The sequence below is a fragment of the Accipiter gentilis genome, chromosome 13, assembly GCF_929443795.1.
Source record: "Accipiter gentilis chromosome 13, bAccGen1.1, whole genome shotgun sequence".
Lineage (NCBI taxonomy): Eukaryota > Metazoa > Chordata > Aves > Accipitriformes > Accipitridae > Astur > Astur gentilis.
In genome coordinates, this window is record NC_064892.1 from 31,272,871 (window position 1) to 31,300,649 (window position 27,779).

General features: G+C 40.1%; 2 protein-coding genes across 4 annotated transcripts in view; both read left to right on the forward strand.

Moving 5' to 3' along the window:
- The first annotated feature begins 256 nt into the window (after window positions 1–256).
- Window positions 257–13,058, forward strand: SLC25A30 (solute carrier family 25 member 30). Its single transcript, XM_049815735.1, has 11 exons — window positions 257–304; window positions 1,235–1,340; window positions 3,402–3,480; window positions 5,000–5,147; window positions 5,837–5,931; window positions 6,213–6,298; window positions 7,564–7,659; window positions 8,272–8,396; window positions 9,492–9,630; window positions 10,606–10,686; window positions 11,474–13,058. Exons 3-11 carry the CDS (start codon window positions 3,417–3,419, stop codon window positions 11,513–11,515), a joined length of 876 nt encoding a protein of 291 aa, XP_049671692.1. The 5' UTR covers window positions 257–304; window positions 1,235–1,340; window positions 3,402–3,416; the 3' UTR covers window positions 11,516–13,058.
- Window positions 13,059–13,758: 700 nt separating this feature from the next.
- COG3 (component of oligomeric golgi complex 3) overlaps window positions 13,759–27,779 on the forward strand; it is a 31,697-nt gene continuing 17,676 nt past the window's right edge. The window contains exons 1-13 of one of the 3 annotated variants that reach the window (XM_049815713.1): window positions 13,759–13,968; window positions 15,779–15,925; window positions 16,483–16,544; window positions 18,258–18,423; window positions 19,235–19,309; window positions 19,431–19,523; window positions 19,839–19,964; window positions 21,230–21,310; window positions 21,519–21,562; window positions 21,771–21,897; window positions 22,984–23,075; window positions 25,533–25,672; window positions 26,949–27,109. In XM_049815713.1, the coding sequence (XP_049671670.1) occupies window positions 13,807–13,968; window positions 15,779–15,925; window positions 16,483–16,544; window positions 18,258–18,423; window positions 19,235–19,309; window positions 19,431–19,523; window positions 19,839–19,964; window positions 21,230–21,310; window positions 21,519–21,562; window positions 21,771–21,897; window positions 22,984–23,075; window positions 25,533–25,672; window positions 26,949–27,109 (1,476 nt within the window). In that variant the 5' untranslated portion in view covers window positions 13,759–13,806. Of the gene's footprint in view, window positions 13,969–15,778; window positions 15,926–16,482; window positions 16,545–18,257; window positions 18,424–19,234; window positions 19,310–19,430; window positions 19,524–19,838; window positions 19,965–21,229; window positions 21,311–21,518; window positions 21,563–21,770; window positions 21,898–22,983; window positions 23,076–25,532; window positions 25,673–26,948; window positions 27,110–27,779 lie in introns of those variants that run through there. The other 2 variants (XM_049815714.1, XM_049815715.1) reach the window with 2 other exon arrangements.

Consider the following 27,779-nt stretch of genomic DNA (forward strand, 5'->3'; position numbering starts at 1 on the left):
CCGGTTCACTACAGACCGGCTCGGCCTTCCCCTCACGGCCCCTTTAAATCCACCCCTTACACCCCCCCAGACCTCACCAGCTCGTCCCCTCAGGCGAGCCCGCCAACGGGGGAAGCGAGGCGGGGCCCCGCGTTCCCCAGCGGCCGCCCCGGCTGAGGGCAGCACGGCGGGCCTTTATAAACGGCGGGCGGGCGGGTGGCGGAGGGTGGCCGCGGTTGGCACGGCGGGGGCGGAGGAGGAGGAGGCAGCAGCAGCAGCAGCAGCAGCAGCAGCAGCGGCAGCAGCGGCGGCGGCGGCGGTGGTGGTGGTGGTGAGCGGGGTAGGCGGCGGCTGGCTCCTCGGGTTGGCGGCGGGGAGTTTTCTTTCGCCCGGCCGGCGAGGCCGTTGTGGGCTCCGGCTCTTTTAGAGCTGCTGAGGGGGGACGGGGAGTGCTGCAGGCAATCCCTGTAGTTGCGAAGGGGGGGGTTCACTGGCTTTTGTGCTTGTAAGGGAGCTGGTATCTTGCAAAAACTTGGCACGGAGGTTGCTAGCTTTAGTCCTGTGTTTTGGGGTTTTTTATTTGTTTGTTTGTTTCTGATGGTGCTTGGCTGCTTGAATACAAAGTCTGTAGCTGTGTGTCTGCAGTGTAATCCGTGCAGTTAGAAAGTATTGCTTGGATAACTATCTTGTGTGTGCATGTTTATATTACAGGTAATAACTTTTTACGACTAATAACTCATTTAGCGTAAGCCTTCTATAACATTCAAGGGTCAAATCCATCTCACATAGCTAAACCCACTGTAATCTGGAGTATACTGTGTGCCTAGTATACTCGCAATGTTGTTAACCAATAAAGAATTTGATATGTGACTTTTAAAGCCTGTTCTCTAACAGGGAAATATCTAAATATTTAAGTGATGCATTCTTTTATGGAACCTTGGCTTTTGATTTTATTTCAGTCACACTGGTAACTAAAAGCAAGTAAACTTGCTTCTGACTTTTGCAAAGAGTTTGTGGATGAATTGCTCTACTAACCCTTAACCCAGTGTCCTTCAGGGGTAGTAGCACCGCTGTCATCTTAATGATGTTCGGGGAACAACAATGTATATTTGATAAGGCCGATTTCTTTCTAGTAGAATTGGAGGCCTCAATTTATTCTATAATGAGGGCTGGACTTCATTTTTAAGTAGTCTGCCAATTGAATTGCCAGTTGCCAATGGAATTCTTCTAAGGAGATGCTTACTATTTTTATCAGCGTAGGGAAGAATTTCTGAGAAGAAGCAAAACAGGAATTCAGAAAAGGAGACGGTAGAGGAGAAAAGGCGAAGTTCCTGATATGCCTTGGATTTTTTTTTTTTGAGGTAAGCTCTGCCACTCTGTTTTAATTTCTTCCTGTAAGTTTGGAAAGCTAGAAGGAGGGATGCTAGGTAGAAGTAAGTGGAAGGATTCGGATGGTTAGCTTAGCCTAAATAACAGGAAAGGAGACTAGTAAGCCTTTCAGAGTTACAAACCTCGATAGTGCTATGTGAGGCCTTTACCTTGGGATCTCTCAGAGGAACAGTGTGCTATAAAATTTCTGCATTAGGGTATCCTATACATATATCAAAACTTCAGCTAATATTAGTAAATCTGTGTAAGAATTGAAAACTTTGTTTGGCTGTGCTTGCATACTTCTACATTGTGTCAGTGCCCCAGAATTGCATAGAAAAACTGAGTAGCCTTCCTTGCCTAGGCAGAGTGAAATACAAAACAAACAAAAGTACAGATATATATTTTAAGGGGTTTTTTTCAGTGTTGTGGGATTTGTGATAGATGAAAGTTTGTTTTGATGTGTTGAGGGGGGAAAAAAGTTAACTCTGTTTTCATCTTTGATAAGTTTCTCAAAAGCAAAGATGCTGTGTGTGGCTGGCTAGTGGGGAAAATTATCTTGGCTTTGTCTCCCTTAATTAAATGATCTGCCATTAATCACAGCAGGACAGGAATATGAGCGACTTGGAGCTGGAAGTGGCCAGCCTCTGGCACAGTGCTGTAGCCATGTAGCTCTGCTGCTTTCATATTGAAAAAGCTTGCATAGTCTGTGCCAGTGGGTCCTGATCTCTGTCTGTACTGTGCTCTTTTTGGCAATGTAGTGGGTGCCCTTACTTGCCTTTTCTTTGTGGGTTTTTTATATCAGTGGCGTTCTCTGCAGTGGCCTAAAGAGCAAGATGGATTTCTGTGGGCTTAGTTGTTGAGTATTTGAAATTGTGTGCTTTGAGCTCCTGGGGTTTTTTTATTGTATTGAGTGTCAGAAGACTGAAGACCCAGGTTAACTGCTTCTGAAATAAAGATGACAAAAGGAAAACCAGGGCTGCAGTAACTATTTGGGCATGCTCAGTGTCTGCTACTTCTGTTAACTTCATTTGGATGCTGGATTATTGGCACTTCTAGAGGAAGTGACCAAAGAATGTTTATCTTTACAAAAGGTGGTGCTAAGCAACTGGTGTATTGGTGATGTTTTCCAGCTGGGCAGTACAAATGACTAAACAAAAGTAACAGGGAATGGAAGTGCCAAGGGAAATAGTTTCAGGTGCAATTATTCCACAAAATTAATTGGCAAAAAGATAACTGTAGAATCCAATGTTTAGGAGGATATTATAGAAAATGGGGAATGGGAAGTTCTTATATTATGAGGAAGGGGAAAGATAAGCTGTGGAGAGACCTACTTGGCTTTGCAAAGGGCAATCTTGTGTGGGCTGGACCAGTCTGGTTTTGCAGTTCTTATCTGTTTTCTAAGATAATTGGATTACTTTAGCATTTTGTAAAGCATATGCCATAGTTAATTATGATTTGCAACCACTTTGACAAATTCACTCAATTGACCTCTAAGTTAGAGCAGCCTTTTTCACTGTAAAAGGCCTTAGGCACCTGATTACACTATTTCCACATAACATTCACAAGGATGAATATTGTGAACACTGGTAGCAGAAATAGGCCTTAAGGTATGTGCCTCTATTTTCTGTACAGGTATACCAGCCCATGTTAATGTTGATGGGGGGCGGGAGACAGAAGTTTGGTAATGACTGTCCTAAAGTTCCATTTGATTGCAGGGTATAGTCAAAGTAATTCAGCTTGGTAAGAATCATTGGAGGCTATTCACTGCAGTGCTCCTTAATCATGTCTGGGAGACAAACTACTTTAACCTTGCATGCTGATGATAGTGGTGGCCCAAATATGTAGCGGAGACATTGATTTGAACCCAGATGCCTTTGTGCAGTATTACTGACTGACTTCTGATTGTCAAAGATATTAAATGCTTTTACCCTTAGCAGGTTTGGAAGGTCCATCTTAAATGGACAACGCACAAAGTTTTATTAAATGTTAGCATGTATAAATATATAACAGATGTAGTTATAGAAGCATTAAATCATTGTCTTATTTCACAGAAAGAAAAATCAATAATGTCAGCACTAAACTGGAAGCCCTTTATCTATGGAGGTTTAGCATCAATCACTGCAGAATGTGGTAAGCTTTTCCTTTAACTGTTTACATGATTTCTTTTACCCAGAAAATCCCTTCCAAAACAAGCTTGGTTCCATGCTGTCAGTGACACAGTAGCATATGGTGGTCTACAGAATAGGAGTTTTTTTCTTCAATGCTGACTGAAGAGTTGCTCAGGACTCCGTTACAATGTCAGAACACTTCTGTCTGTAAACTCATGTCTCATATAAGTCTTTGTTTTTGGTTTTTTTTTTGTTGGTTGTTGTAGGTTTTTTAGTGTGGGTTTTGTGTTTGGGTTTTTTTTGGGGGGGGGAGGGGGGTGGTTTTGTTTTTTACAAACTTTGCCTTTGGATTCTGGTATTTGCTGTTTGTATTCCTAGACAGTGGTCATAAGTATACACAGCTTTTGTTTTTCTCTCCTAGACAAGTTAAGCTCTTAGCTTGTAAAATTTTTCTCTTTTCTCAGTAGCTGTCTTGTGGTTTAAATTCTCTCTTCTTGAATGCGAGTGGCTGATTAGATTTGAATACTTAGATTCAGTTAGTGTGCAACATAGAATAATTGCTATAGTGAGATGGTGTATCTGATGTTTTAGTGCCTACTCTAAAGACAAACCTAAAATACTAACATCCTTTTTAAAGTCTTACCTGAAATGCATGTACATGAGTATAAAGGAAATATGTTTTTTCATAGTAGCAGAACGTAGTCTGACGTGGTGGGCTTGCATGTGAAGTCTGTCTAATAACACAGATGTAGTATAAAATTACACTTAACTATTTTGTTTTTCTTTTCTACCTTCTCATATGAATCCTGTTCAAACTTGAGTTTGAAACCTCTCTTATTTGACTTGACTTAACATGGCCAATAATACCAAAAGCTTTGTGCAGAAGACAAGCAATTCATAAAAGCCTTGCTTGTCTGGTAAACCATGTTAGAACAGATGTAGTTAATACTGACTGCTGTTAGTGTTTAGGTGAGTATTGAATGTTGAGCTGGTCCGTTTTCTAAAGATAAGGTCTGGAAGAATATGCTTTCTAAACCCTTTCATAAAGGGAGGATGGAGAGTATGAACTTGACATAGCAGTAGGCTATAGGAAAGCAATAACAGAAATGGATACTGCTGCTACTGCTTCTTTAGATTCTAGACTTGAATCTGTATAGCTTGTCCTATGGGATTTCTTTCTTTGCCTTCAAAGAAATGCTCTTCAAAGATGTTGGTAGAATACACACCCAAACTCTACTTGATTGTGATTGCAGAGTCCTGTTCAGTGTGGCTGTTTACAACCAGGCAATACCATGTTGCCTGAAAATATAGTGAATGCAAAATGTAAACATGAGAAGTAGGTACGGCTTCTGACAAGCTTTTAGAAGCAGCAAGGTGACATAAAATGAACCACTTGTTCAGAAACCCTTGGTAAGGGAGACTTTCTTCCCTGGGAGTATTTTTATGTTTTAGTATATAATGAACACTGTTTCTTATATCATGTTCTTTGTTGTCTTTGGTTAGGTAAGTACTTGACTCATTTTCTCTGATTTTTCTTCAAGGTACTTTCCCCATTGACCTGACCAAAACACGTCTGCAGGTTCAAGGTCAAGTTAATGATGCCAAATATAAAGAGATACGCTACCGTGGAATGGTGCATGCGCTAGTCAGAATATGCAGAGAAGAAGGATTGAAAGCCTTATACTCTGGGTAAAATTAACTGACTTGCAGTAATGGTTTATGAACAGTATATTGATAAGTATAAGCCCATAGTGTGTGAATTCTTGGGCCTCAGATTTACAAAGTATTTGGTTAGCTTCAATTAATCTGGAAGTTGATTGCTTCAGTCTTTGCACTCTGCAATAGCATTTCATGTTTTCTAAAAAAAACTTGAAAAAAACCAGCTAAGCCTAAAGTTATTCTATACCATGCTGCTATGGCTGTTCCATCTCAGAAGAAAAACTGAATTCACCTTTCTGTATAAATGGCATACTTTTCTTTAAAACATGCAGGATGGTGGGGGAAAGATGTAATCTGCAGATTATGTTTCAGACAAGCTTGCCAGTTACCGATCACAAGTTGAAGTATGCTCTAATAGTAATCCTTCCACAGTTCATTCATGTTCTTGCAGGCTTTATTTAAAAAAAAAAACAACAACCAAACAACAACAATAATCCCCCCCCCCACCCCCCCAAAAAAAAAACCCCCCACAAACAAAACCACCAACCCAAAACAAAACCCACGAAAGCTTGTTTTGTCTATAGTGAATTTAAATTGTTGATTTAAATGAACAAACCTTCCTCTGGTAGGTATCTTCACTCTCTCCTGCTCTAAAAAGTATTTGCTAATCAGTCTTTTGCAATTTTGAGCATAAATATTATCACTGCCTATTTTTACAGGATTGCACCTGCAATGCTACGGCAAGCTTCATATGGAACTATAAAAATAGGCACTTACCAGAGCTTTAAAAGAATGTTTGTTGAGAATCCAGAAGGTGAGTGGGTTTTTTCAATTTAATTGAGGACTGTTTTGCTTGAAGCTGGTTGTTTCCATTTCATATCTTACTGTAGTGGTTTGAACCAAGGCTACTGAGAAGACATTCCTTGTACCAATTAGAGCAAAGTGAGTCGGCAAGGAAAACTTGTCAGAGCAGTTTTTAAGGCTTCTGTAATTGGCACTCTCTCTGGTTAAAGGAAGGGTGGCATCATCCTGCCCTTAGGCATATTAGGCTTTGTAAATCTGCAGCTAAACTCTTTTTCTTTGTTTATGGAATAGATGAAACCCTGATGATAAATGTTCTATGTGGCATTCTTTCGGGAGTAATCTCATCATCTATTGCTAACCCCACAGATGTCTTAAAGGTAATTATGTGTTACGTAGACTTTGTCCTTGGTTTTTGTCCTCTCCTTGAGGAAATGCAGAATCTCCTGATGAATATAGGATTTGTTGTTTTGTCACCCTATTTATTCTCATCTCTTAACTTTTAAAAATCAGTAATGTCCTGAATTCTTGGAATGTCCTTCTGGTCTATACTAATTATTTGGAAGTATGCACCAGGAAACTGATGGCTGGGGAGGTAGTTGGATCCATATAGCTTTTTCTGGGGGTGGGGAGAGAATAATTTAAGATGACTCTTTTTAACTTCCATGCTGTAGTGTTTGTGTGGAAGCCACACTGTATATTTCATCTATACTTTTTGGTAACACTTGCACTAGGATGTTTCTAGAGCTCAAAATAGGTGAAGATCAATTCAGAGGCAAGAGTTTCAGTGAGTGCTACCTGTACTGTGTGATTCTCTAATCTTGTAGAGAGGCTTTGCAATCCAGTGTGCCATGGAAACTGTTCCAGCATCAAAGTGAATTGGTGAAAGGATCACCTCTTTAAGAAGCTGTTAGCTTAATGATAGTCAATGACCTCATTTCCAGTTACTTGGAAGGGTTGATGGTATTTAACTTGCAAAACTGTAGCATGTGACTTACATGACTGCCTCTAATGAAAAATTCAAGAAAACTCTTTCTGTTCTTCTAAAACTACTAAAAACTAAATGCTTCATAGGGCTAGTGTGGTTATGTAGAGGCATTTCAAATATAAGCTTCTATTTCAAGTGTAGCTTCAATTAGTTATTTCCCAAAATTATGTCCCCGTACCAACTTGCCTGTCACCAAACTTGTATTTCGTGATTACCATGGCAGGTTCCCAAGGACATTCTTGGGAAGTACCCAAGGTCAAAGACCATGGATCTCACTAGCTGAAACCTTAATCTTTTTAACCTTTCATTTTCACATGTTCCTGTGAGAACACTGTGAAGAACATCCTGCAGAACCCATCTGTCAGTCTAATCTAAATGGAGTAGTGTACAAGTACAGAAATAGAAGTGACTTAGTGCCGTTAAGAACTACACCACGTACTCGTTCAAAATTAGCAGCTGCATTTGGATAGTTAAGGCGCTTTGAAAGATTGCATCATGGTTATGATAATGTCAGCTCTTAATCTGTAGTCAAACAGAAGTTGACTTTACTACCTAAAAGATTGAAACTTCAAATGTTAATGAAACTATATTAAACTATTATGGTTTGTATGTTTGAAAAGTATTTATATTCTAATTTTATCTTCAAATGAATTTCAGATCAGAATGCAAGCCCAAGGTAGTGTGATTCAAGGAGGAATGATGGGCAACTTCATACAGATTTACCAAAAGGAAGGCACTAAAGGATTATGGAAGGTAAGTTTTTTTGAACTATATCCTACGCTTCAAGTACGCTTTCTTGCTCAACTGAATTTCGCGTACTTCTACAGTATTCTCAGCCAAAATAAGGAGAAGTCAGTAGCTAATATGTGTGTAATTTTTCATGACTACTTCACTGCTGGTGTCTCAGTGCATTTTGACAAAGAGTTACTGCCACTGTTATGTTCAAGGATTAGCCACTTCTTAAAAAAAGGGGAAACAAATGGAGGCTTAAATTATGGTGACTGGCTCTAGGATCAGTTCAGGAACCCTTTGCAAGGCACTTCTCTGTCTGTATGCTCTGTTCTGCTTAAAAGATACCTTTACTTCCAAATGTTCTTTAGTGTATTAATGAACATCCCCTCTAGCTCAGGAATTATTGTACTCAGTCCTGTACATTGTGAAATTGCCGTTCAGCGTGGAAAAGTGATTTCTGAATTTGCATTTTTGGAACACATATGCATAAGACTTTTACTAATTAGTCTTATTTGAATTTACAATGTTCTTAATGCATTCATGGTGTGTTGCTTTGTATTGTAAAAGCTAGGCTTTTCTGATGGTGCACAAAAGTTCAATTTTAAATTTCAACTATATCCTTTCTTCTGACAGGGAGTATCATTGACAGCGCAGAGAGCTGCTATTGTTGTTGGAGTGGAACTGCCAGTGTATGACCTTACCAAGAAGCACATAATTATGTCTGGATTTATGGGAGATACAGTATATACTCACTTCCTGTAAGTTTGTATAACTAACTGTTTGCATAGCTCATCATTGGTTAGTTCTCATTATGAGGGATTTTTCTGTAATCATTCTAGATGTAAATATACTTCTGATGTGTTTATACTTTTTAATGCAATAGCATCTCAAATGGTAGCACATGGCATGGAAGCTAATTTTATGTAGGACTTGGATTTAACTTTCTTTTGAATATAGAATTTTGTTTTGTGGATGGTCTGAATCATTCAGCTTTGCAAATTGAGGTTAGAGGAAAGTTCCAATCAAATATTTGCTATTTTCACAGGCACAAACATTTCTTCAGGTATACCAAAATTGTATGCAAGGGCTGTATAGCAAATCTTCAAAATGATGCTTTATAGTAAATAAAAATAATTTTTCACATGTATTAGCTGGTGTAACTGGTTTAACCACAGCCAGGAACTAAGCACCATGCAGCTGCTCACTCACTTCTTCCCCCACCCAGCAGGATGGGGGAGAAAATTGGGAAGAGAAGTGAAACTCATGGGTTGAGACAAGAACAGTTTAATAGAACAGAAAAGAAGAAACTACTATTGATAATGATAACACTAATAAAATGGCAACAGTAATAATAAAAGGATTGGAATGTACAAATGATGCACAATGCAATTGCTCACCGCCTGCTGATTGATACCCAGTTAGTCCCTGAGTGGCGATCCCCCCACTCCCCCCAGTTTATATACTGGACATGACATCACATGGTCTGGAATACCCCTCTGGCTGGTTTGGGTCAGGTGCCCTGGCTGTGTCCCCTCCCAACTCCTTGTGCCCCTCCAGCCTTCTTGCTGGCTGTGCATGAGAAGCTGAAAAATCCTTGACTTAGGCTAAACACTACTTAGCAACAACTGAAAACATCAGTGTGTTACCAGCATTCTTCTCATACTGAACCCAAAACACAGCACTATACCAGCTACTAGGAAGAAAGTTAACTCTCTCCCAGCTGAAACCAGGACAGTAACTTTTAACTAAAAGCAGTAGTCGCTCATTATTACTACATGTTCTCTGGGGAGGGGGAATTCTTGTGCACCTTTAAATGTGCTAGGTCAAATTTCATTAAACCTTTCTTTTATTAGCTCAAGTTTTACTTGTGGGTTAGCTGGAGCCGTTGCATCCAACCCAATTGATGTTGTGAGAACACGCATGATGAATCAGAGAAGCCAACAACATGGAGGACACTCAAACTACAAGGGTACTTTGGATTGCTTGTTACAAGTAAGTAATTCATGTATCAGCATAAGTAGAAACTGGTGCCATCAAGCAGTGATTTTGGTGTAGAACTTGAAATTGTTCCAAGTTACCTGGATTAACTTTTAAGGAAACTTAAATGTGCTTTTTGCCCTTATGCTCAGAAAGACTGTACTGCCAATAATGCAGTTGGTGTGAAAACTATCTACTGTCTTGACAGAAGGGCAGGAAGAAAGTTAGCTTGTACTGTAGGCACTTACTTCCTTTTGGTACTTGGATGAGTAGACCAAGTCTCTCAGCAGCACGGTCTCTTACTTGACTTTTTATGATGTTAGGATATTGATAGGAAACAGTAATTTCATAGGTCAGTTCTTAAAGAACAGCATCTTCCAGGGAAGATGCTTTTCTCTGTTGCTTAATGCATAATAGGAAGCCTACTACAGCCAAAGGCAATGTCAGTCTCTGATTTTTGGCTTGGTTTCTTCAATCCCTAAACTGGGTATGAGGTAGGAGCATGATGGCCTTTTACATGGGGAATAGTGGGTAGGAAGCTGCTGTTGACTGAACAGTCCAGTTTAACAGTCCAAGTCACACTGTCCAGTGCAACTTTGTGAAGTCCATAAAGCAAACTGAAAAATTTCAAGGGGGTGCCTAACATGAACTGCAGCTTTACATGCCACTCTCTGCAAGGTTTTTGAAAAAAAAACCAAACAAACAAAAAAAACAAGTCCAGGAATGCAATTAGGATGAATGTGGGTTGGGTACTAAATGACATGGACTACATCTTTACCTGCCAGGTAATGCTGCAGGCATTACTAATCTTGGCTTTATCTAGTGAAACGTGTCCTTGTCCCATCATATAATATGTTTAAATCGAGGTTACAGCACTAAGCCGTCCCCTTCAGTGGTATAGAATCTTGTTAGCTGAGCTGCTGTTTAGATTTCTCACTAATAAAGAATTACATAAGTGTGTTCTTACTGTGTGGCTTCTTTTTTTTCCAGACATGGAAGAATGAAGGCTTTTTTGCCCTATATAAAGGGTTTTGGCCAAACTGGTTAAGACTTGGTCCTTGGAATATCATTGTATCCTTTTTCAAAGGTGTGCAAAACTATTAATCTAGCCATACAACAGCAAGTATTGTCAGACAGTTTCACAGAGTGCTCTGTGGAAAGTGTCATGTCAGCACAAATATTCCTGTTTTCTGAATGGAACATGGTGTAGTTGACCGCTTTCCTGTCAACTGCTGCTGGTCAGATTGAATTTGTGATTCACACAGTGACTATTAGAATGTCATCTTGCAAAACACTTTTCTGTTCCTCCAATTTCATACCTGTCCATTTCCTTAGTTTGGAGCCTAGTTTTAAATAAAATTGACCAGATGAGTTAGAAATGGGGGCTACTTCTAGAACTAGGGAAACTGCTGGCAGTTAGCCATGAAGTCTTTTTCTATTTATCTTAGTCTCACACAACTTGGTTTGTGTTTCAAGAGGCAGCTGATTGGAACCCTGGGAAGTGGGTTGGTAGTAATTTTTTTTATCATGAGCAAATCTATTTTAGCTTATCAAAGCTAAGTGAGTGAAGTCTCTAAGGGCTTTTGTAATGCTCTCCTGTCAGTCCTGTGTTTAAGATCCTGAGGAACAGGGATGGGAAAGCAGGTGTCATCACCAGCCTTAAAGCTTTTGATGTACAGGAGTGCCCTGAAGCAAGTTTTACTGTTCTGCGTAACAAAAATGGTCAACCAGCACCATTACATAGGAGGGAACTAAGAGAAGAGCAAAATTTCACACAGATGCTGCTGTCCTTTAGAAGTAAAGTGATCATTTTGCACTGCATGAACAGGAAACAGTTTTCCTTAATCAGCTGTTCCAGTTCTTTTTGACATATGAACAGCTGAAGAAATTAGACTGCTGACATGCTGAACTGTATACTGATTTCTGTTAATGTACAGTTTGAGTTCAGAGCAACTTGTAAGTTACCCTGAGTATCTGCTCTTTATTGTCTGAGATGCTGGCCAAAGGAAGAGGTCATTACAAGACTGTCGTGAATGAGAACAACCTGGAAGTGATTTCAAGGCAAACTGGCTCCCGTAACAATGGCTTGCTCACATGATTCAGTGGATGCTGTGCAGTATTTTCTAGACTGAACCAAATGTGGTGGAATACCTTCTGTCAACTGTTTTGAGTCGTCTTGAATGTGAAGATGTGTAGTGCAACTTCATGCTGTTGAGACTCAGATGCATGGTATTTAGAGGTGTAAGAGACAGAACAATCTTTCTGTAAAGGAAGATAGGTAGTTCCAAGGAGGTGGGCTTCTCCTGTTTTCAGAAGCATATACAATTTGACTGTAATAGCTTCTAATGAACTGAAAGTGTCACATGACATCTTTGCAGGCTTTCAGTTCAGCAAAATACCTGTTGCAATACAAAAATCTGCTTCTGGTTTTGGAGCTTTCCTGTGTTCCAAGTCCTTAGATGTCTGCATAATTTGCTGGGAATTACCCAGCTTCATTTGAAAGTGTGGTTGCTGCAGTTGTCAGTTTTGCGTAGCTTGAGGAAAGTTTTTTTTCCAATGTATCATTCTTGATTTTTGCCATAAGTGATTCTTCAGCATATTCATATGTAAATTGCAAGTAGGAACGACGTTCAAACAAGTCCATGCTCATCTGCCTGTCTTGCAGAGAAACTTTCCATGCTTCTTCCATTGTTGGGAAGAACTACTTGTAATGGTTACTGGCTGTTATGTGTCATCTGAAAGATGCAAGTTTTACCCTGAGCAGCTCAGGCTGTGTCACGTAGGTGCCTGTGTGAAAAGAACCAAGCCCCTCCAAAGGTTATGTCCTCTTTAAAAGCTGCTTTCCTCCTTTTTAAGACATCCAAACCCAGAGCTACGGAGCACTGTTCTATAGCAGACAGCCCCAGGTTGCTGTTACATGCAGGCAAACACTTTGTGTAGAAATCAACCACAAGTTCTTTTAAGTGTTACTTTTTAGTGAAATGTATCTCAAAACCTCAGGGCCATTAACTAAAGTTACATCAAGGTTCTTATTAAATGCTGTTGTTGAATTCCAGGAAAGGCAGCAGGTGAGATGCAAGTCATAGAGCGGTCCTTCTGTGTTCACAGAAGGTGGCAAAGTAGGATCCATAGCTCTGTATTTTTGTGGCATTGTGTTAATCTCTTAAATATTTTTGGTTAATCATGCATTCCACTTAAATGTCACTGTGATTTCAAAATTGCTATAATCACTTAAAACTACTGATTTTGAGTTCACAAATGGATTTTTAAATGCACAAGGCACTTTCTTTCTTAAGGCACAATGTTTTTCTATGTATATGGGTATGCTTATGTCCAGCGTTTTTCCTTACAGCTGTTTCTATGCCTTAATAGAAGTATTTGTAAATATATTTTGTACACTGCGTAAACTAAGTGTATGTTTTACATTTTCTAAGCTCATTAAAATTTTAAAGTCCTTACGTAGTGACTCTGAACTGCTGTTCAAGGTAGGGGAAGAGGGGTGAGTTTCCAAATACTGCAAGGTGACTGAGGAAGGAAAGCCGTTGCTGGCACTGAACCGTACGTTGGTTATTTGGGCAAGGTGGACTGAAGTTGTAGTTTTAAAAGCTTATGTTTCTGTATCTCACTACCCAATAACGGGTGTTACGCACATGTATGCAGCTCCGAGGGGATGAGGAACAGCGCGGGAGCGGGCCCCACCAGCTCCTCCGTGGGGGAAGCCGGCGAGCCACTGGTGGACGACGCGGAGCGTGAAATGAGCTGCCACGCAGGGAGGGAAGTGGGAATTCGGGATCTGGGACTGGAGGCGGCTGCCTCAGCGAACGCCCACCTCCCTCCAGCGGTTTTCCGAGCTCTCGGAATTCAGACGTGCCTTAGGATTTAGTTTAATGGCAAAAGACTCGGTTCTCGTAAGCGTAACAGCCCACCCGAGCTCCCGAAGGCCGTTTCCACGGTAAACCATGAATTCTGCGGCACGGTGGGGAAGGCAGCTCCGCTACCCGCCCTCAAAATGGCGGCCTGCCTCCCTTCCCGCCATGGCTCCTCCTCCCCGGCAGGGGGCGCCATTCCCTCCCTCCCTCTCCCCGTGACGCCACGGAACACCGCCCGCCGTGCTTCCCCACCCCGGAAGCGACGTCACGCTCCGGTCCGGCCCCGGTCCGGGTCTCTCCCCCCCGCCCCCGGCCCAGCAGTATGGCGGAACCACCGACCCCCGAGCCGTCGGGGAGGGAGGTACGGGATCGCCTGTGTCTGTGGGACCGCCGGCCGCAACCCGCCGCCCCCCTCAGCGACCGGCAGACGGACTCGGTGTTGGAGCTGAAGGCGGCGGCTGAGAATCTGCCGGTACCGGCCGAGGTGAGGCGGCGGGGCCCGGAGGGAAGGAGGGAGGAAGGCGCCGGGCTGCCACGTCGCCTGGCGGCTCGGCCCGGCCCCACCGGCTATAGGCCTTGCCAGGCCGCCGCTCTTCCCCGTTTTGGGGTGTTTTTTACGTTTTGGGGTTTGTTTGGGTTTTTTTTTTTTTTTTTTTTTGACAATAAGCTGTCGTTAGCGTGGAAGGGGTGGTCTCCCGCTCACTTATAAAATGTCAAAACTCCGGCAAGGTGGTTCTTTACAAATGCTCCCCTGTCCGCAAAGGGAAGGAGCGAAACTTTTGGGTTCCTTACCTGCGCTCTCCAGGGGAGGTTTTGTATTTGATGAGGACCGAGGCCCAGTGCCACAAAATCCACAAAGCTGGCACTCAGCGGGTGTCCGAAAACTCAAAATAACCAAGGGGAGGGGGCAAGGCAATCCCGTCCTGAAATGCACCTGCTTCACGACACGCTCCCTGGTTTCTTTCTGGTGTCAGCTGTGTGCAACCGTACTAAAGTAAATCCTGGCAGGCATCCCAAAGGATTGTAGAAGGATGTGCTGCTGCCCACGGGTGCCCTTAAGGATTTTCAAACAGCTCTGCAACAAGGCAGGTACCGGATTTGCCAGTCAGAACAACAGGGATGCCGAGACGTTGAGTACTTCAGCTGGTCTAGGCTCCTGCTGAAGTGGATTGGGACAGTGGCATCTTGTCTTTTCCAAAAAAGTGGGTGCTGATGGACTCGTCTTTTCCTTAGGAGAGAAACCCAGGCTCCCCAGCTAGGGTCCTGCCTGTTTCGGATGGCGGGAGGGGTGCGGGAGACAAGTGGAAGTTGAACAAGATAGGTCAATCTGTCTTTTCTCGAATGGTTGAAATCCTGTCTTTGCCGGACTAATGTTACCAGGCAATGGATGTTTTACTAAGCGAGTAATTTGCTAGAGAGATACCAACTTCTGTTTAAGTAGTGTTTTCTGGTTTTATGTTACTGATGTTCTCAGCAATAGAAAGCATACTTTACTTGCCGAGTGAATTAAAAAGGGTATGGCATTCATTAAGAGTATACAATGATATTTGTTTTCTTTAATTACTTTCTTCCATATAAGCTAATTAATAGTCTCCAATCATCCCTAAATGCAATTTCTTTCAAGTTACTTTTTTCTGTATTTTTCTTGCTTAAAAAAAAATCATTGTGGCTGATAATTCCCATTCAGCGGAGCTATTCCTTGTCTTCTAAAATAAGCCTTTCTTTTTGGCTTGGCTTCTTCAGTAAAAGGCATTTGAAAGAATATGTGGCACTATTTCCTGAATAAATTCTGGCAGTGCTAAGTCTTGAATTTTCTCTCAGTTTCTGGCAAAAAATCCTGACAATTCCTGTGCGGTGGTGTTGCCGTGTAGTGTAGACAGTAGTGGCATTTGTTTTTGCTTCTGAATGCGTTCTGAATTCTTATGTTCTCAGGTACTTTTCTAGTGCATTTCTCTAGGTATAGAACCAGTTAAATTGGAAATCAAAGTATAGCTCATCATGATGTCAGGCACATGTACATTCAGTTTCTGTTCTTACACAAACGTGTACTTACATAAAATGATATATAATGTTTTCTGAGTTAAAAAAAGTTAGGTGTTTCTGGATATATAGATATGGTAGTGGTTGGCGTATTATCACATTGGTAGATCAAATGTCCATTGCATTTGTTTCTTCAAAACTAGATGCCTGTAATTTTCTCAAGCTGATGCTTTGGATTGTGTCATTGTAGTTGAGCTGAATACAGTTATTCTTGGTAAGTTCGCTAACCAAATTTTGTGGGGTTTTGTGAGCAGCTTCCAATTGAAGATTTGTGCAGCCTCACATCCCAGTCGCTAACTGTTACGCTGACGGCCGCAGTGCCAGAATCCACAGAGGATGTCCTCTTGAAAGGATTTGCCGTACTGGGGATGGAGGATGAAAGAATTGAAACAGCACAGCAGGTAAGTGATGCTGAAAGTAACCTCCAAGTTGCAGTAATCTTCTTCAGAGAATTCTGTGAGTTTCTGTGCCTCTTGCATAGTTTTTGGTGGGTTTGTTAATTTTGGCCTTTTTCAAGATGCATGAAGAAACTTGTGGGGGGGGTGTGTGTGGAATTGTTGAAGTCTTAGCTCTTAAATGAAAGATACTTTTCCCATTTCAAGTGGAGTCTTATGTGAGATTAAGGCACCCCTTCAGTAAGGTGGTTTTGCTCATCATGTAGAAGAGTGCATGCCCTCTCCCCCCTTTCTAATGTGACAGGCTTGTTCTTGTGCAAATAAAAAGAGATGAAATTCAGTCTTTCCCATTTTAATTTGGTGGAGGTACAGAATAGAATATTTCACTTGGAAGGGACCTACAATGAGGAGTTAATAGTTTGTTTCCTTGATTAATAATAAAGTTCTGAAACAGCTCTGTTTTTAACAAAAGCTCATCTTCATTTCATAGATCTGATTTTATTTTTTTTTTTAATTTATTGCACGTGATATCTGTGTTGTTCACACCATAAAATCTCTTCTAGTTCTTCTCCTGGTTTGCTCAGGTACAAACACAGATGGATCAAGATGAAGGTGCCAAGTATAGGTACGTGTTCTTCCTTAGTTCCTTTCGCTGTAAGCAATTTCAACCTTGAAGGACTTCATCTTGTCCATGTAGTGTTAGCACGTGTTCAGATTCAGCTGGCGGGGAATGGGGGCGTGTGTTGGAACAGCTGAAGCTTTCCAAAGCCGTGTGCCCCACTCCCATCCTGAAGGCTATTGCCCTCGTGGAAGAGCAGTTAAAAGGGACACAGATTTCCTCCTGAACTGCCCAGTACATTAAGACAGATTAAAATTAGTTTGGCTTGTAGACAGGCCTGTAGAGAAAGGCAGTCTAAGAGCTTTCATATGCCTTTTCAACTGCCGCTGCTGTTGAAATGGCATCCTCTGAGGGCGAGACTGTGTGAGCAGGTGTAGCTGGTAGTAATTTCTTCTCTCAACATTTGGTTCACCAGTGCCTGTGGCTGTGATTTGTGATTCTCTTATCTGCATTCCCTGCATTTCTTGACACTGAGCTCAACTCCGGTTTTGAGACTTGGCATTCTCATCTATTTGTGTCTAATTGACTTTTTCTGTTGGGCTCCCAAGAGCTCCTTTCCACTGACTTCTGCAGTTACTCCTCAAGAGTCTGAAGTACAGCTGAATGACTTTGCCAAATCTGCTGATGGCTTTTATGGAAACTGGCTTGTGTTTTGAGACTTTATAAACTGGCCCTTGGCCACAAAGTGATGCTGCTGTGTTCCCCTCTTCTGTTTTTCTCTGCTTGTCTTTGGTCTGCCTCTTCCTCTCTTGCTCTGACATTTGAGGACATGATGGTTCTTAAAAGTAGAGGTTTAGGCATATACTGAGCCCATGATCAGATCATTAACAACCTAAAAAGTGTAGCACCCTTACGCTTTGTCAGTTGGCATGTTCATAATAGCACACACAGATACTTAAGTGTGCCGTGGACGCAGAATGGTCTGTAGGATGGCCAATATGTAATTGTTTGCAGGAGGCCAGAGGAGCAGGAGTAAAGTAAGTTCTTTGCCTGTTGTACACTAAAGGGTTTTGCACGCAACTACCGAGAATTGTGATTTTACTTGCCGCTTTGTGTGGGGTAAAGTAGATCTCAGAACTTTTAGCTGAAATCCAAGAGTGATTCATTTTAAATGATGTTTTGGTCAAGCTCAATGCTTGACACATATTTAGTGATCATTAGAGTTTATATCTGTGTTGAGCCTTAGACAAACTTGGTGACATTAGATACTGGATCTATTTCATTTAAGCCTCTTTCAGTCCTCGCAGTAAGTTTTGAACCCTCTGGATAATTTCAGCTACTTTAGGAGAGTGAAACTAATTTCTAAATGGAAACTGAAAATTGTGTAGGAGAGACCCAAATTAACACCCCTACTGGAAGGCAGGCAGGTAAAATTTGCCTGCTAGCAGTAGCCTGCAGTAGTCACTATGTTTGTGCTGTCTGTTTAGACAGTATTTACGTGCTCTAGACTAGCTGTGGTGCATGCTGCTGCTTTCTGGGTACGCTTGCTATAAGGAATGTCAGGGAAATGGAGTAACTGCGGTGGCTATTCCAAACCCTATAGCTGTGTTATTTCTGTGGGTCACGGAACATCTGCTTATTGTGCGCTCTTGATTGATGGAAGTGGTCTTTTATTCCTAGAGAGGGAAAGGTAGTGGCAGTGTCCCTGCAGGCAGCCGGATTTGCAAATTCAGAAAGTGAAATTTTACTTCTGTCATCTGTTGATTCTCTTTTTTCCAGACAGATGAGGGATTACTTGTCTGGCTTTCAGGAGCAGTGTGATGCTATCTTGAATGATGTGAATAGTGCCCTTCAGCACCTGGAGTCACTGCAAAAACAGTATCTTTTTGTATCCACAAAGACAGGAACGCTGCATGAGGCGTGTGAACAACTTCTGAAAGAGCAGGTAATCTTTGATGGGAGCGTTACTGGAAACTTCTAAGATACCATAAATGAAAGTTTCTTTTTCTCAGGCTGGGAAGACTTGTGAGCTGTGGTGACAGTCCCTCCATTTGCTTTGGACCTCGTTTTTGGTGTGTTTCACCTGCAGCTAGGGTGTCAGGCTCTGTGCAGTAAAATGTTCGGTATGTGTTGATACACGCTTTAATCAAGAAGGATAGCTAGCTGAGGTGAGCTTTTGTAACTGATGCCTGACAAGTGCAAACTTTATTGAGATTAATAATTCATATCCCTTATAAAAGTATTTTAGCTGGTTATTGCAAGAAGAAAGATTTTTTTTAAAAGTTATGAGCTTATTTCCACACACTTTCTTTCTCATCACGAAGTGCTCCAATAGTGATATAACAAATGTGTCTTTTTAGCATAACAGGATAAGGGAGAACTTTTAAAGGCTCCAGTCCTGAAATACAGGATTTCTACAGTTCTCCGTAATACTGATGACAGCATTGCTCTTTGTATGCAATAGAATCTGTGGAATGCTGACAAACCTGTAGAATATATGTTTTTAAATATACTATTGAGAGTAACGTGTCTTTTCTCTGGTAAGAGAGAGCAAGAGAGCACAGCTGTATTCTGCATCTTTTGTTGTACTTCTTTAGTTGCAAGTTGTCTAAAGCTAGTTAATGCTGGTGCATGTTGAAAGCTGAAAGGGAGGCTGAATAATTTTATATATATATATCTGTTCTAATATATGTATATAAATATATATTTATATTTGCTAGGTTGCTGATTTTCTTCTATTTATTGTTTTTTAATAGTCAGAACTTGTTGACCTGGCTGAAAACATCCAACAGAAACTTTCCTATTTTAATGAGCTGGAAAACATCAACACAGTAAGTATTATTTCACTGTTAATAGTCTTAGAAAATGAAAGCGTACCGATCTTTTGAACTTTATGGCCAACACTAAGTTACTTGGGTTCCTTACAATGATGCTTTGTCTTGTTTTCCAAAGAAATTGAATTCCCCTACGCTGTCCGTGAACAGTGAAGGATTCATTCCCATGCTGGCTAAGCTTGATGATTGTATTGCATATATTTCATCGCATGTAAGTAATTCTATATTGGTTTTAGTTAAATCTTAATAGTTTCAAAACTATGCACTCATACTATTTTTGTGGTGTGGATTTTTCCCCCCTATAAAATGTTCTCTCTGCCAAATACAGTAAGAAAGCAAAGATGACGGTTTGTAAACATAAGAAATTTTTACTGAATATATTTAATATTCTGCTTAATTTTTATAAAATACTGCTTTTGGTTCGTACAAACTAGCATTTCTAGCTAGTAAAAAGACTATTTTAAGTTTTGATAAACTTTCGACTCTTACTGTTCATATTTAAAATGGATTTTTTTATTTCTTTCAGCCAAATTTTAAAGACTATCCTGTATATTTGATTAAGTTTAAACAATGCCTTTCTAAAGCTATGCACCTTATCAAGACGTACACTGTGAATACACTACAGAACCTCACAAGCCAGTTAATGAAAAGGGTAAGGTGAATCAGTAAGTGGTAACTCAAGCTGTACTGAAATGTCTATCGTAACACTGTACAGTTTTCTTCTCTTTGTGTTTTTGAGAGTGGGACGCATCAGCAGTTTTGTGTGAAAATAGGTCAGTCCTATACCACAGTGTTTCTGTAGGTTGGCCAAGTTCCAACCGAATCTGACAGAGACCTAGTGATCCAGAAGATTTAAAAATAGTAATAATTAAAAAATCCTGGAAATTGAAGAAGGTAAATTAGGTGAATTGAGGTAGGTGAACAGTAACCTTAGTGAAGGCCAGGGATGGATAAATGGTTGTGTTGGAGAGGCAGCAACCAGCTGGCCAAGCAGCATGCCTTCCTGAACCCATTTGTGCACTGTAGCTCTGAATCAGCTGCAGTGCGTGCTGCTATCTGTGTTCCCAAATGGGGAGGGCGCACAAGAGAAATATGGCTACTGTGGGGGTCTCTTGGAGATGGATCGTTAAGAGACAGAGAGGTTGCAGGGAATACTGGAAGAAAGTATTCAGGAGCTGGGTGTTGTAGGATGAAAACTGTTAAAGCGCAACAACTCGTGAGTTCATGAAATTACGCTTTCAGTGTTGTATTCCAGTAAGTATTTTTGGGTGCTCCTGCTCATCTAAATATTTCTTTTTGATCAGTCTGCAGTGCTTTGCATTGCTGCAGAGAATAACTGTGATAGGTTCCTACTAGTATTGGCAGTATCGTTTGGTTAGTTTTAAAATGGTGACAGCGATGTTAGAGAGTCATTAGTGCTAGAACTGCCTAAGTTCAAGCTGTCTGCCCAGCTATGCTGGGGAGCTGCAGGGGAAACTGCGTCAAAACTTGATGTTCCAGTTGAAGCTTGAATGCGAACTGAATCTTAGCTTCTCCACCCTGGGACTGGCAGGTAAAAGGGAGGTTTTGTTCCGTTTTAGTACAACAGATTAAGGAGCAACAAGCAGTACTACTGTGGCAGGTCCAGAGAAAATTGTTGTCTCTAATGGAGAATGCTGTAATTACTGAAAACGTTACTTTTGCTGTAGAGACTGTTGGTTGAAACTTTTGTTTTGGGTTTTGTTCTTCCAGCTGGCTTTATCCAAGTTCTGAAACAGCATGCCTTTCTAGGTGGAAAGTGGCAAAGAGCTGTCCCACTGGCAATATAAGCATAAAGAACCAATATCCTGTTTTAGAGCCTAATTATCTCAGCCATTAAATACTAGAAGCCAAATATAGTATTTTCCTTTTTAACCAATTACTCATCTCTTCTTTCAGGATCCTTCAGCTGTGCCAAATTCTGACAATGCCTTCACGCTGTTTTATGTAAAATTCAGAGCAGCTGCTCCCAAAGTCAGAGTAAGTAGGCTGGTAACTAGCTGTTAAGAAGGAAGCTATGAAAATGGGGTTTGAATTTATTAGTAGTGTGAATGCAAGGATTGCATATTGTGCAAGTGTGAATGTCCACAGATTGCATATTGTGTCCGTGGAAAAATACTGCAAACTATTTTCCAATTATTAGAAAAAAAGCACTTACTGATAATACTTTTTGCTTTTTATTGGGCAGACTCTTATTGAACAAGTAGAGCAAAGATCTGAAAAAATCCCAGAGTGAGTATGTCTACATAATTTATTTTCAACAGTTTTTAAGTTTTGAAAATCTTTACTTTTGTTTAAGTATTTTTTAATACATTATTCATTCAAAAGAAAGTTTTAAAAGTTGAAATTACGTAGACCTTAAAGAGGGTATTAGAATGAATTTTGTGTTTAGCAGAAAATGAGCTTCAGGATGCAGTTACTGTTTTAATTTCTTGGCTAGGTATCAACAAGTTCTCAATGAAATTCATCAATGTTACCTTGACCAGAGGGAGCTTTTGCTTGGTCCAAGTATCGCTAGCACCGTTACAGAATTAACCAGTCAGAACAACAGAGATCATTGTGCGCTGGTAGGTAAAGTAGTCATGTGTTGTGGGGTTTTTGTTATGTTTTAATCTCCTGTCCCCCAAGTAAAATGTACTTACTTAATTTAATAGTTTACACGTAGAATTGTCACTTTTATTTGTGGTTTTGAATCTGTCGTAGTTTAACCCCAGCCAGCAACTAAGCACCACGCAGCTGCTTGCTCACTGCCCCCCACTCAGTGGGATGGGGGAGAGAATTGAAAAAAATATAAAACTTGTGGGTTGAGATAAAGATAGTTTAATAGGACAGAAAAGAAGAAAATACTAATAATGATGAAGATAATAAAAAAAGAATTAGAATATACAAAACAAGTGATGCACAGTGCAATTGCTCACCACTTGCCGACCGATGCCCAGTTAGTTCCTGAGCAGCGATCCCCCCCCAGCCCCACTCCCCCCAGTTTATATACTGGACATGACATCACATGGTCTGGAATACCCCTTTGGCCAGTTTGGGTCACTGCCCTGGCTGTGTCCCCTCCCAACTCCTTGTGCCCCTCCGGCTTTCTCGCTGGCTGGGCATCAGAAGCTGAAAGATCCTTGACTTAGTCTAAACATTACTTAGCAACAACTGAAAACATCAGTGTGTTATCAGCATTCTTCTCATACTGAACCCAAAACGTAACACCATACCAGCTACCAGGAAGAAAGTTAACTCTCTCCCAGCTGAAACCAGGACAGAATCATTAAAATTTTACTAATATTTTCAAGTAATGCATGTTTTGGGAAAGATTATTCTGTAAAAATTCTGTTCTGCTACAAACCTCACAAAGGAGTGTGCAAAAGCATAAAATGTGGTTACTTAAATTTCATCTGAAACGAAAAGGGACAGAAGTTGCACAATGAGCTTGTATTTGGCTAGTAACATCTTTTCAGTCCTCAGTTTTATAGTTGATCTCAATGATTTTGAGTTCCACAAAGCTTCAATTTAATCATAGCTACTGTAGTAATAAGGATAATACAATATAGGATATAATTTAGTATATAATAATAATATGTGTAATACCTCCTGTGGTACTGATGCAAGGAAAATAATTTAATAATCAAGCATTTGCATTTCCGTGAATACAGGTACGAAGTGGTTGTGCCTTTATGGTCCACGTATGCCAGGATGAACACCAGCTCTACAATGAATTCTTCACAAAACCAACACCAAAACTGGAGTAGGTGGTACATGCTGTTTTTTGTTTTACTGCATGTTGTATTTACTATGCTGTGATACAGCAGACAATGTTATATGGCAAATAGGGTTGTATTGAAGTGGTTTGGTAAGAACCAGCAAGAAAAAAACCCAATCATTTCCTGCATCAGAATTTGATGTTCTTTTGTTTTCTTTTTTTCTTCAAGTGAATCTGATAGTTTACATTCTCCATAAGTAATCTGAGTAATGTAAATGCTCTGTAGATGGTCTGAAAGAGGTAAAGAGACACAGTTGCTTTGGAAATAGCTGTAGAAGTTTACAGTGCTACAGATCTCAGCTGTTTTTATACTGCCTCTATGCCAATGGTTTGCACAGTCAGTTGCAGAAATGCTTTTCATTTACTTCAGTGTAAAATTAAGCTGATGAACTCCAGCCATTTTTCATCAAGGATTTAGAGTTAGTGAGCTGCCCTTACTGTCACAGAATATTTGCATGTGCCTGTATGTGGGCTGAACGGAAGGCAGGGTAGTGGACACCTGGCAAGAACAGTATCTGTATCTGCTCTGCCTAGATCTAGAAGAGGGACAGGTTGTTGTCTTCCCATGGTAATTGCATTATAAAGGTATTCTAAGTTTTTACAACAGACCTGTAATATTAGAGCAATTCAGTAGATTATTCCCCTTTTCCAATTTGCTGGTATGTTTTAATAATGATACTTAATTTTGAAATTCGGGCAGGTCATGTTCCCTAGTTATGAAGTCCATAAATAAAGTGTATTCCTATTAATATAACTGAGACACTGGGTTTGAGTGTTGTATTATCTCTAAAATCAAGCGCAGCTTGAGTTGAATATGTGTAACATAGAAAAAAATACTGCCCACTACCCTCCCCATCCTCTAAAGCTAAAGGAAAACCATAAATGCGTAAAGCTCACTAGAAATAAGCCATAGTGCCAGAGTAGTATCAGCCTTTCTCTTTTCTGAGAAATGGAGGTGTCGTGTAGGACATGCTCAGGTTTTGAGGTGACCTGACTAAATTGGCTTAAGAACCAGTTTAGCTATCTCAGTCCAAATCCTGAAGTAAACATCCCTAGTAGAAATCAGTGTAAAATGTTGTTCAGACAGAGATTTCATCACTATTGCTCTTCACACCAAAAATGAGAATAGACTTCTGATTATTTTTGAATCTTGATGGAAAGTAGTTAACCTCCTTTCCTAAGAACTTGCTTCCCTTTTTTTGCCTACATCTAAATAAAATAGTTTGAGGAAAATGTTTCAAATAGTAACTACTTCACTAGGTTTTTCTTAGCTGCATAATAAATAGCCTCATTTTTTTTCTGAAGTGCTGAGGTGCTCTGAGGACATAATAACTAGGTGTCTGTACAGATAAAAGAGTTTACCAAAAATCTAGCCAAGAGTAGAGATCTGAGGTTGAGTGTTGTATTTAATAATAAGGCTGTTGAAACTTCTCCTTTGTTTCTGCTTTTAACATGCAGAGTTACTGTTTTATAGAGTTGCTTGTAAAGCTATGGAATATGACAGAAGAGAGGCATTCAAAATGTTTCTTCTGTGAACATTCTTTTGTGAGCACTTTTTGTCTATACTCTGAAAGGAACTGAAGTGTCCTTGTCCTATTGTCAGACATTCTTAGTGAATTAGAAAAAAAAGTAGTGCAATAGACTCAACAACTGTACCACACTGTAAATACTTAATATTCTTAGTGTTTATATTTCCAAGTCTAACTGGGGAATTACTTGAATTTTCAACTACTGGTGACAGCATTATTATCTAATCTGTGATTAGTGAAGGTAGCATTGAGAATGGCAAAAATGTCTAGGATGAATGCTTCTGGTGTCTTGACCAAGATAAGCATCAGTTTGAACAGGAAAGGAAAAAATAAAAGCAGTATTTCTGGTGTTTCGTATTGCATTGGTATCGTAACTTCAGTTAGGTTGGAAAGCGTGCCCTGCAATGTAGGAAGTTGTAACAGAAAAGGTTACGAAGCTTCTCCTCCTGTGTCCCTCTCCGTGTGGTCCTGGTTCGAATTAACTATTGAGTACTTGGAATCAGATGAGCCTTTTCTCAAAGGGAGATTGGAGGTATGATTCTGAGCTCACCACGAGCATTTCTTTACACAGAAGCCAGGTAAACCAGTTTGCAGTATCTTCCCTTTGTGACAGGTTGAGTTGTTGGTTGTTTTTTGAATTTTTTTTTTTTTTTAATTTTAAAATTAATTCAAAACTGCACCACCGTTTTAAGCAGTGGTATCCTACATCTCTTAAAAGACTTTGTAAGAAATGAGGGGTTCATATGTTAAACAGTCCTTTCTTAAGTCTCCTATGATGCTGTGTTGCATTGTTTTCTCACCCTCCTTTTAAAAATCTTTGCCATAAAATAATCCATGTTTGTGATAAAATTTTATTTTGGTATTGCAGGTTCCTGAAAGTGTTTTGCTTTGTTTTATTTTTTTTATTTCATAGTGAACTCTTGGAGAAGTTGTGTCTTTCATTGTATGATGTCCTGAGGCCAATGATCATCCATGTCATTCACTTAGAGACACTTTCTGAACTCTGCGGGATTCTCAAAAATGAGATGCTTGAAGATCATGTGCAGAACAACGGTAACTCATAGATGGAAGCTGATTGTTTTTAACTGTCTTCTTAACTGATAAAATTATTAAATTGCATAGGCAAAGAAATCCCTAGATTTTTTTTCTTTCTAATGGGTCTTCAACATGTCAAAGATGAGGTAAGGTTATTTTAAATAAATTAGTTTTTTTCATTTATAATAGAAGGGTCTGTATATATCTTAATTTAAATTAATGTACTGATGTTGTACAGTCCTGTTTTCTCTGGATTGTACAACTGCAAGCAAGCATCCACCCAGTGCGTATACGTGCACCAGGATTGATTTAAATGAACTTTTCAAATGAATGAATTACTTCGCTTGGAGCTGCTAATGCATCATCCGTGTAGAGCTTTCTGCATACATGATGATAAAACAAAGGAATGCAAACCTGATTTTTGCATTCTCCTTGATGTGGTGTTTCCCAGACTAGCAATTGCAACATCAGAGGAGGAGTTCTATAGCTGGTAGAGTTTTTGGAGGTTTGGAAGTGTTCAGAGCTCATAGTCTCATAGAAGTGAGCTGACCGTTACTAAGAAAATGAGGTATCAGATTTTTTTCTATGACCAGTGCGTAATGGAATCATTTCACAGTCTTAACCTTGCACCAAGTGATAAACAGAAATCATACTTGGTAGCTGGTATGTAACACAGTGTACCCCTTTGTCTCTGAAGCTCTGCCAGTATAGTGAAGAATTGCTGATTTTCCTGGAAGTAGAATTGTAACACTGTTGGGAATGAGGAAAAAATTGGTGACATAATCTTTCAGCTAATCTTAAGTGACTCTCTACTACTTAAACTCAGGCTGATATAATAGTTCTTAAATTGGATGTGAGCTGCTTTGGATTATCTGTTCTGGTAGGTAGGTAGATGAGTTAGCTTGTCAACTCCGGACAGTCACACTGCAGGCATTGGTTATGACGGAACGAAAGCACATTGGTTTGATGTCTAGGCAGAAATGCCACTTGACGTACCCAGGTCTCAAATAATTAGAATGCTTAATTCTAACATGGCGTCTGATGTTATCAGCATGAGATTGCATTTTCACAATCTAATGAAAATTTGGGGAGCTGAAGCAACTGCAATACCGAGTTCAGTAGTTTCTTGTTTGTCACAAATTTGTCTTCATGCCGCTGTTGCAAAAATAGTCTTGAGTTCATCTGCAGTGTGCCAGTTTTGTGGCAGTTCTATATGTGAAACTTCAAACTTTGTGTCTATAAGCTTGTTTTGTAATTAAATTAACAAATTTGTGCCTTTTTTTACCTTTGTCAGCTGAACAACTGGGTGCGTTTGCTGCTGGTGTCAAGCAGATGTTAGAAGACGTACAAGAGCGTCTTGTCTATAGGACACATATTTACATTCAGACTGATATCACAGGCTACAAGCCTGCTCCGGGTGATCTTGCATATCCTGACAAGTTGGAAATGATGGAGGTATAGCATCAGCTATTTTATTGTTCTTGATTGGTTTTCTTTTTCTATGCAGTATATAGAATTGTGCAGTATAGTGCTTTGCAGATGGGGTTTTCCAGTTCTTGGGTGTATTTAGTATTACTGGGACTACCAAACTGGCACCTGCTGATTAAATTATGACCTTAAACTAGATGTCAGAGAACACTTTACATCAAACTCAGTAAAACTGATGATAGTTCTCGGAGTTAACAGTTTTGTCTAAACTTGAAGCTTCTGAGTTTTCTGTCATAGTAGTAAATTTTTATTTACTTTTGTACCTAATAGTAGGCATTACCCAATGTATTTTCTAGTTGAGCTGGAATTGAAGAGAAACTTGAGACAGGCACAGTCAGCTGCAAGTTTGTTTTCAGAATTACTGGTCAAACTGGTGTTTGATATGCACGTGTGCACGCTATGCTCAGGCAGTGTGAAGGGAGACTTGCTTGTACCTTCAAATAATTTAACATGTCAGCAATGGGTTCCAGAACTTTTTCAAGTTCTTATCAGTATTAGCCATTCTTGTAGTCATTCCAAGCCCTTTGAGTCAATGTTCCTGCTGAAAGGAATCAAACTACTTCTACTTACTTTAAAAGGTTAATACTATATTGATGAAAGATTTCGGAATGAAACTACTCACAGAAATAACAAAGTG

Coding starts and splice junctions, on each gene's coding strand:
- SLC25A30 (XM_049815735.1), top strand. CDS start 3,417: ATGTCAGCACTAAACTGGAAGCCCTTTATCTATGGAGGTTTAGCATCA. Junction 5,148..5,836: donor TTGAAAGCCTTATACTCTGG/GTAAAATTAACT, acceptor CTATTTTTACAG/GATTGCACCTGCAATGCTAC. Junction 8,397..9,491: donor ACAGTATATACTCACTTCCT/GTAAGTTTGTAT, acceptor TTCTTTTATTAG/CTCAAGTTTTACTTGTGGGT.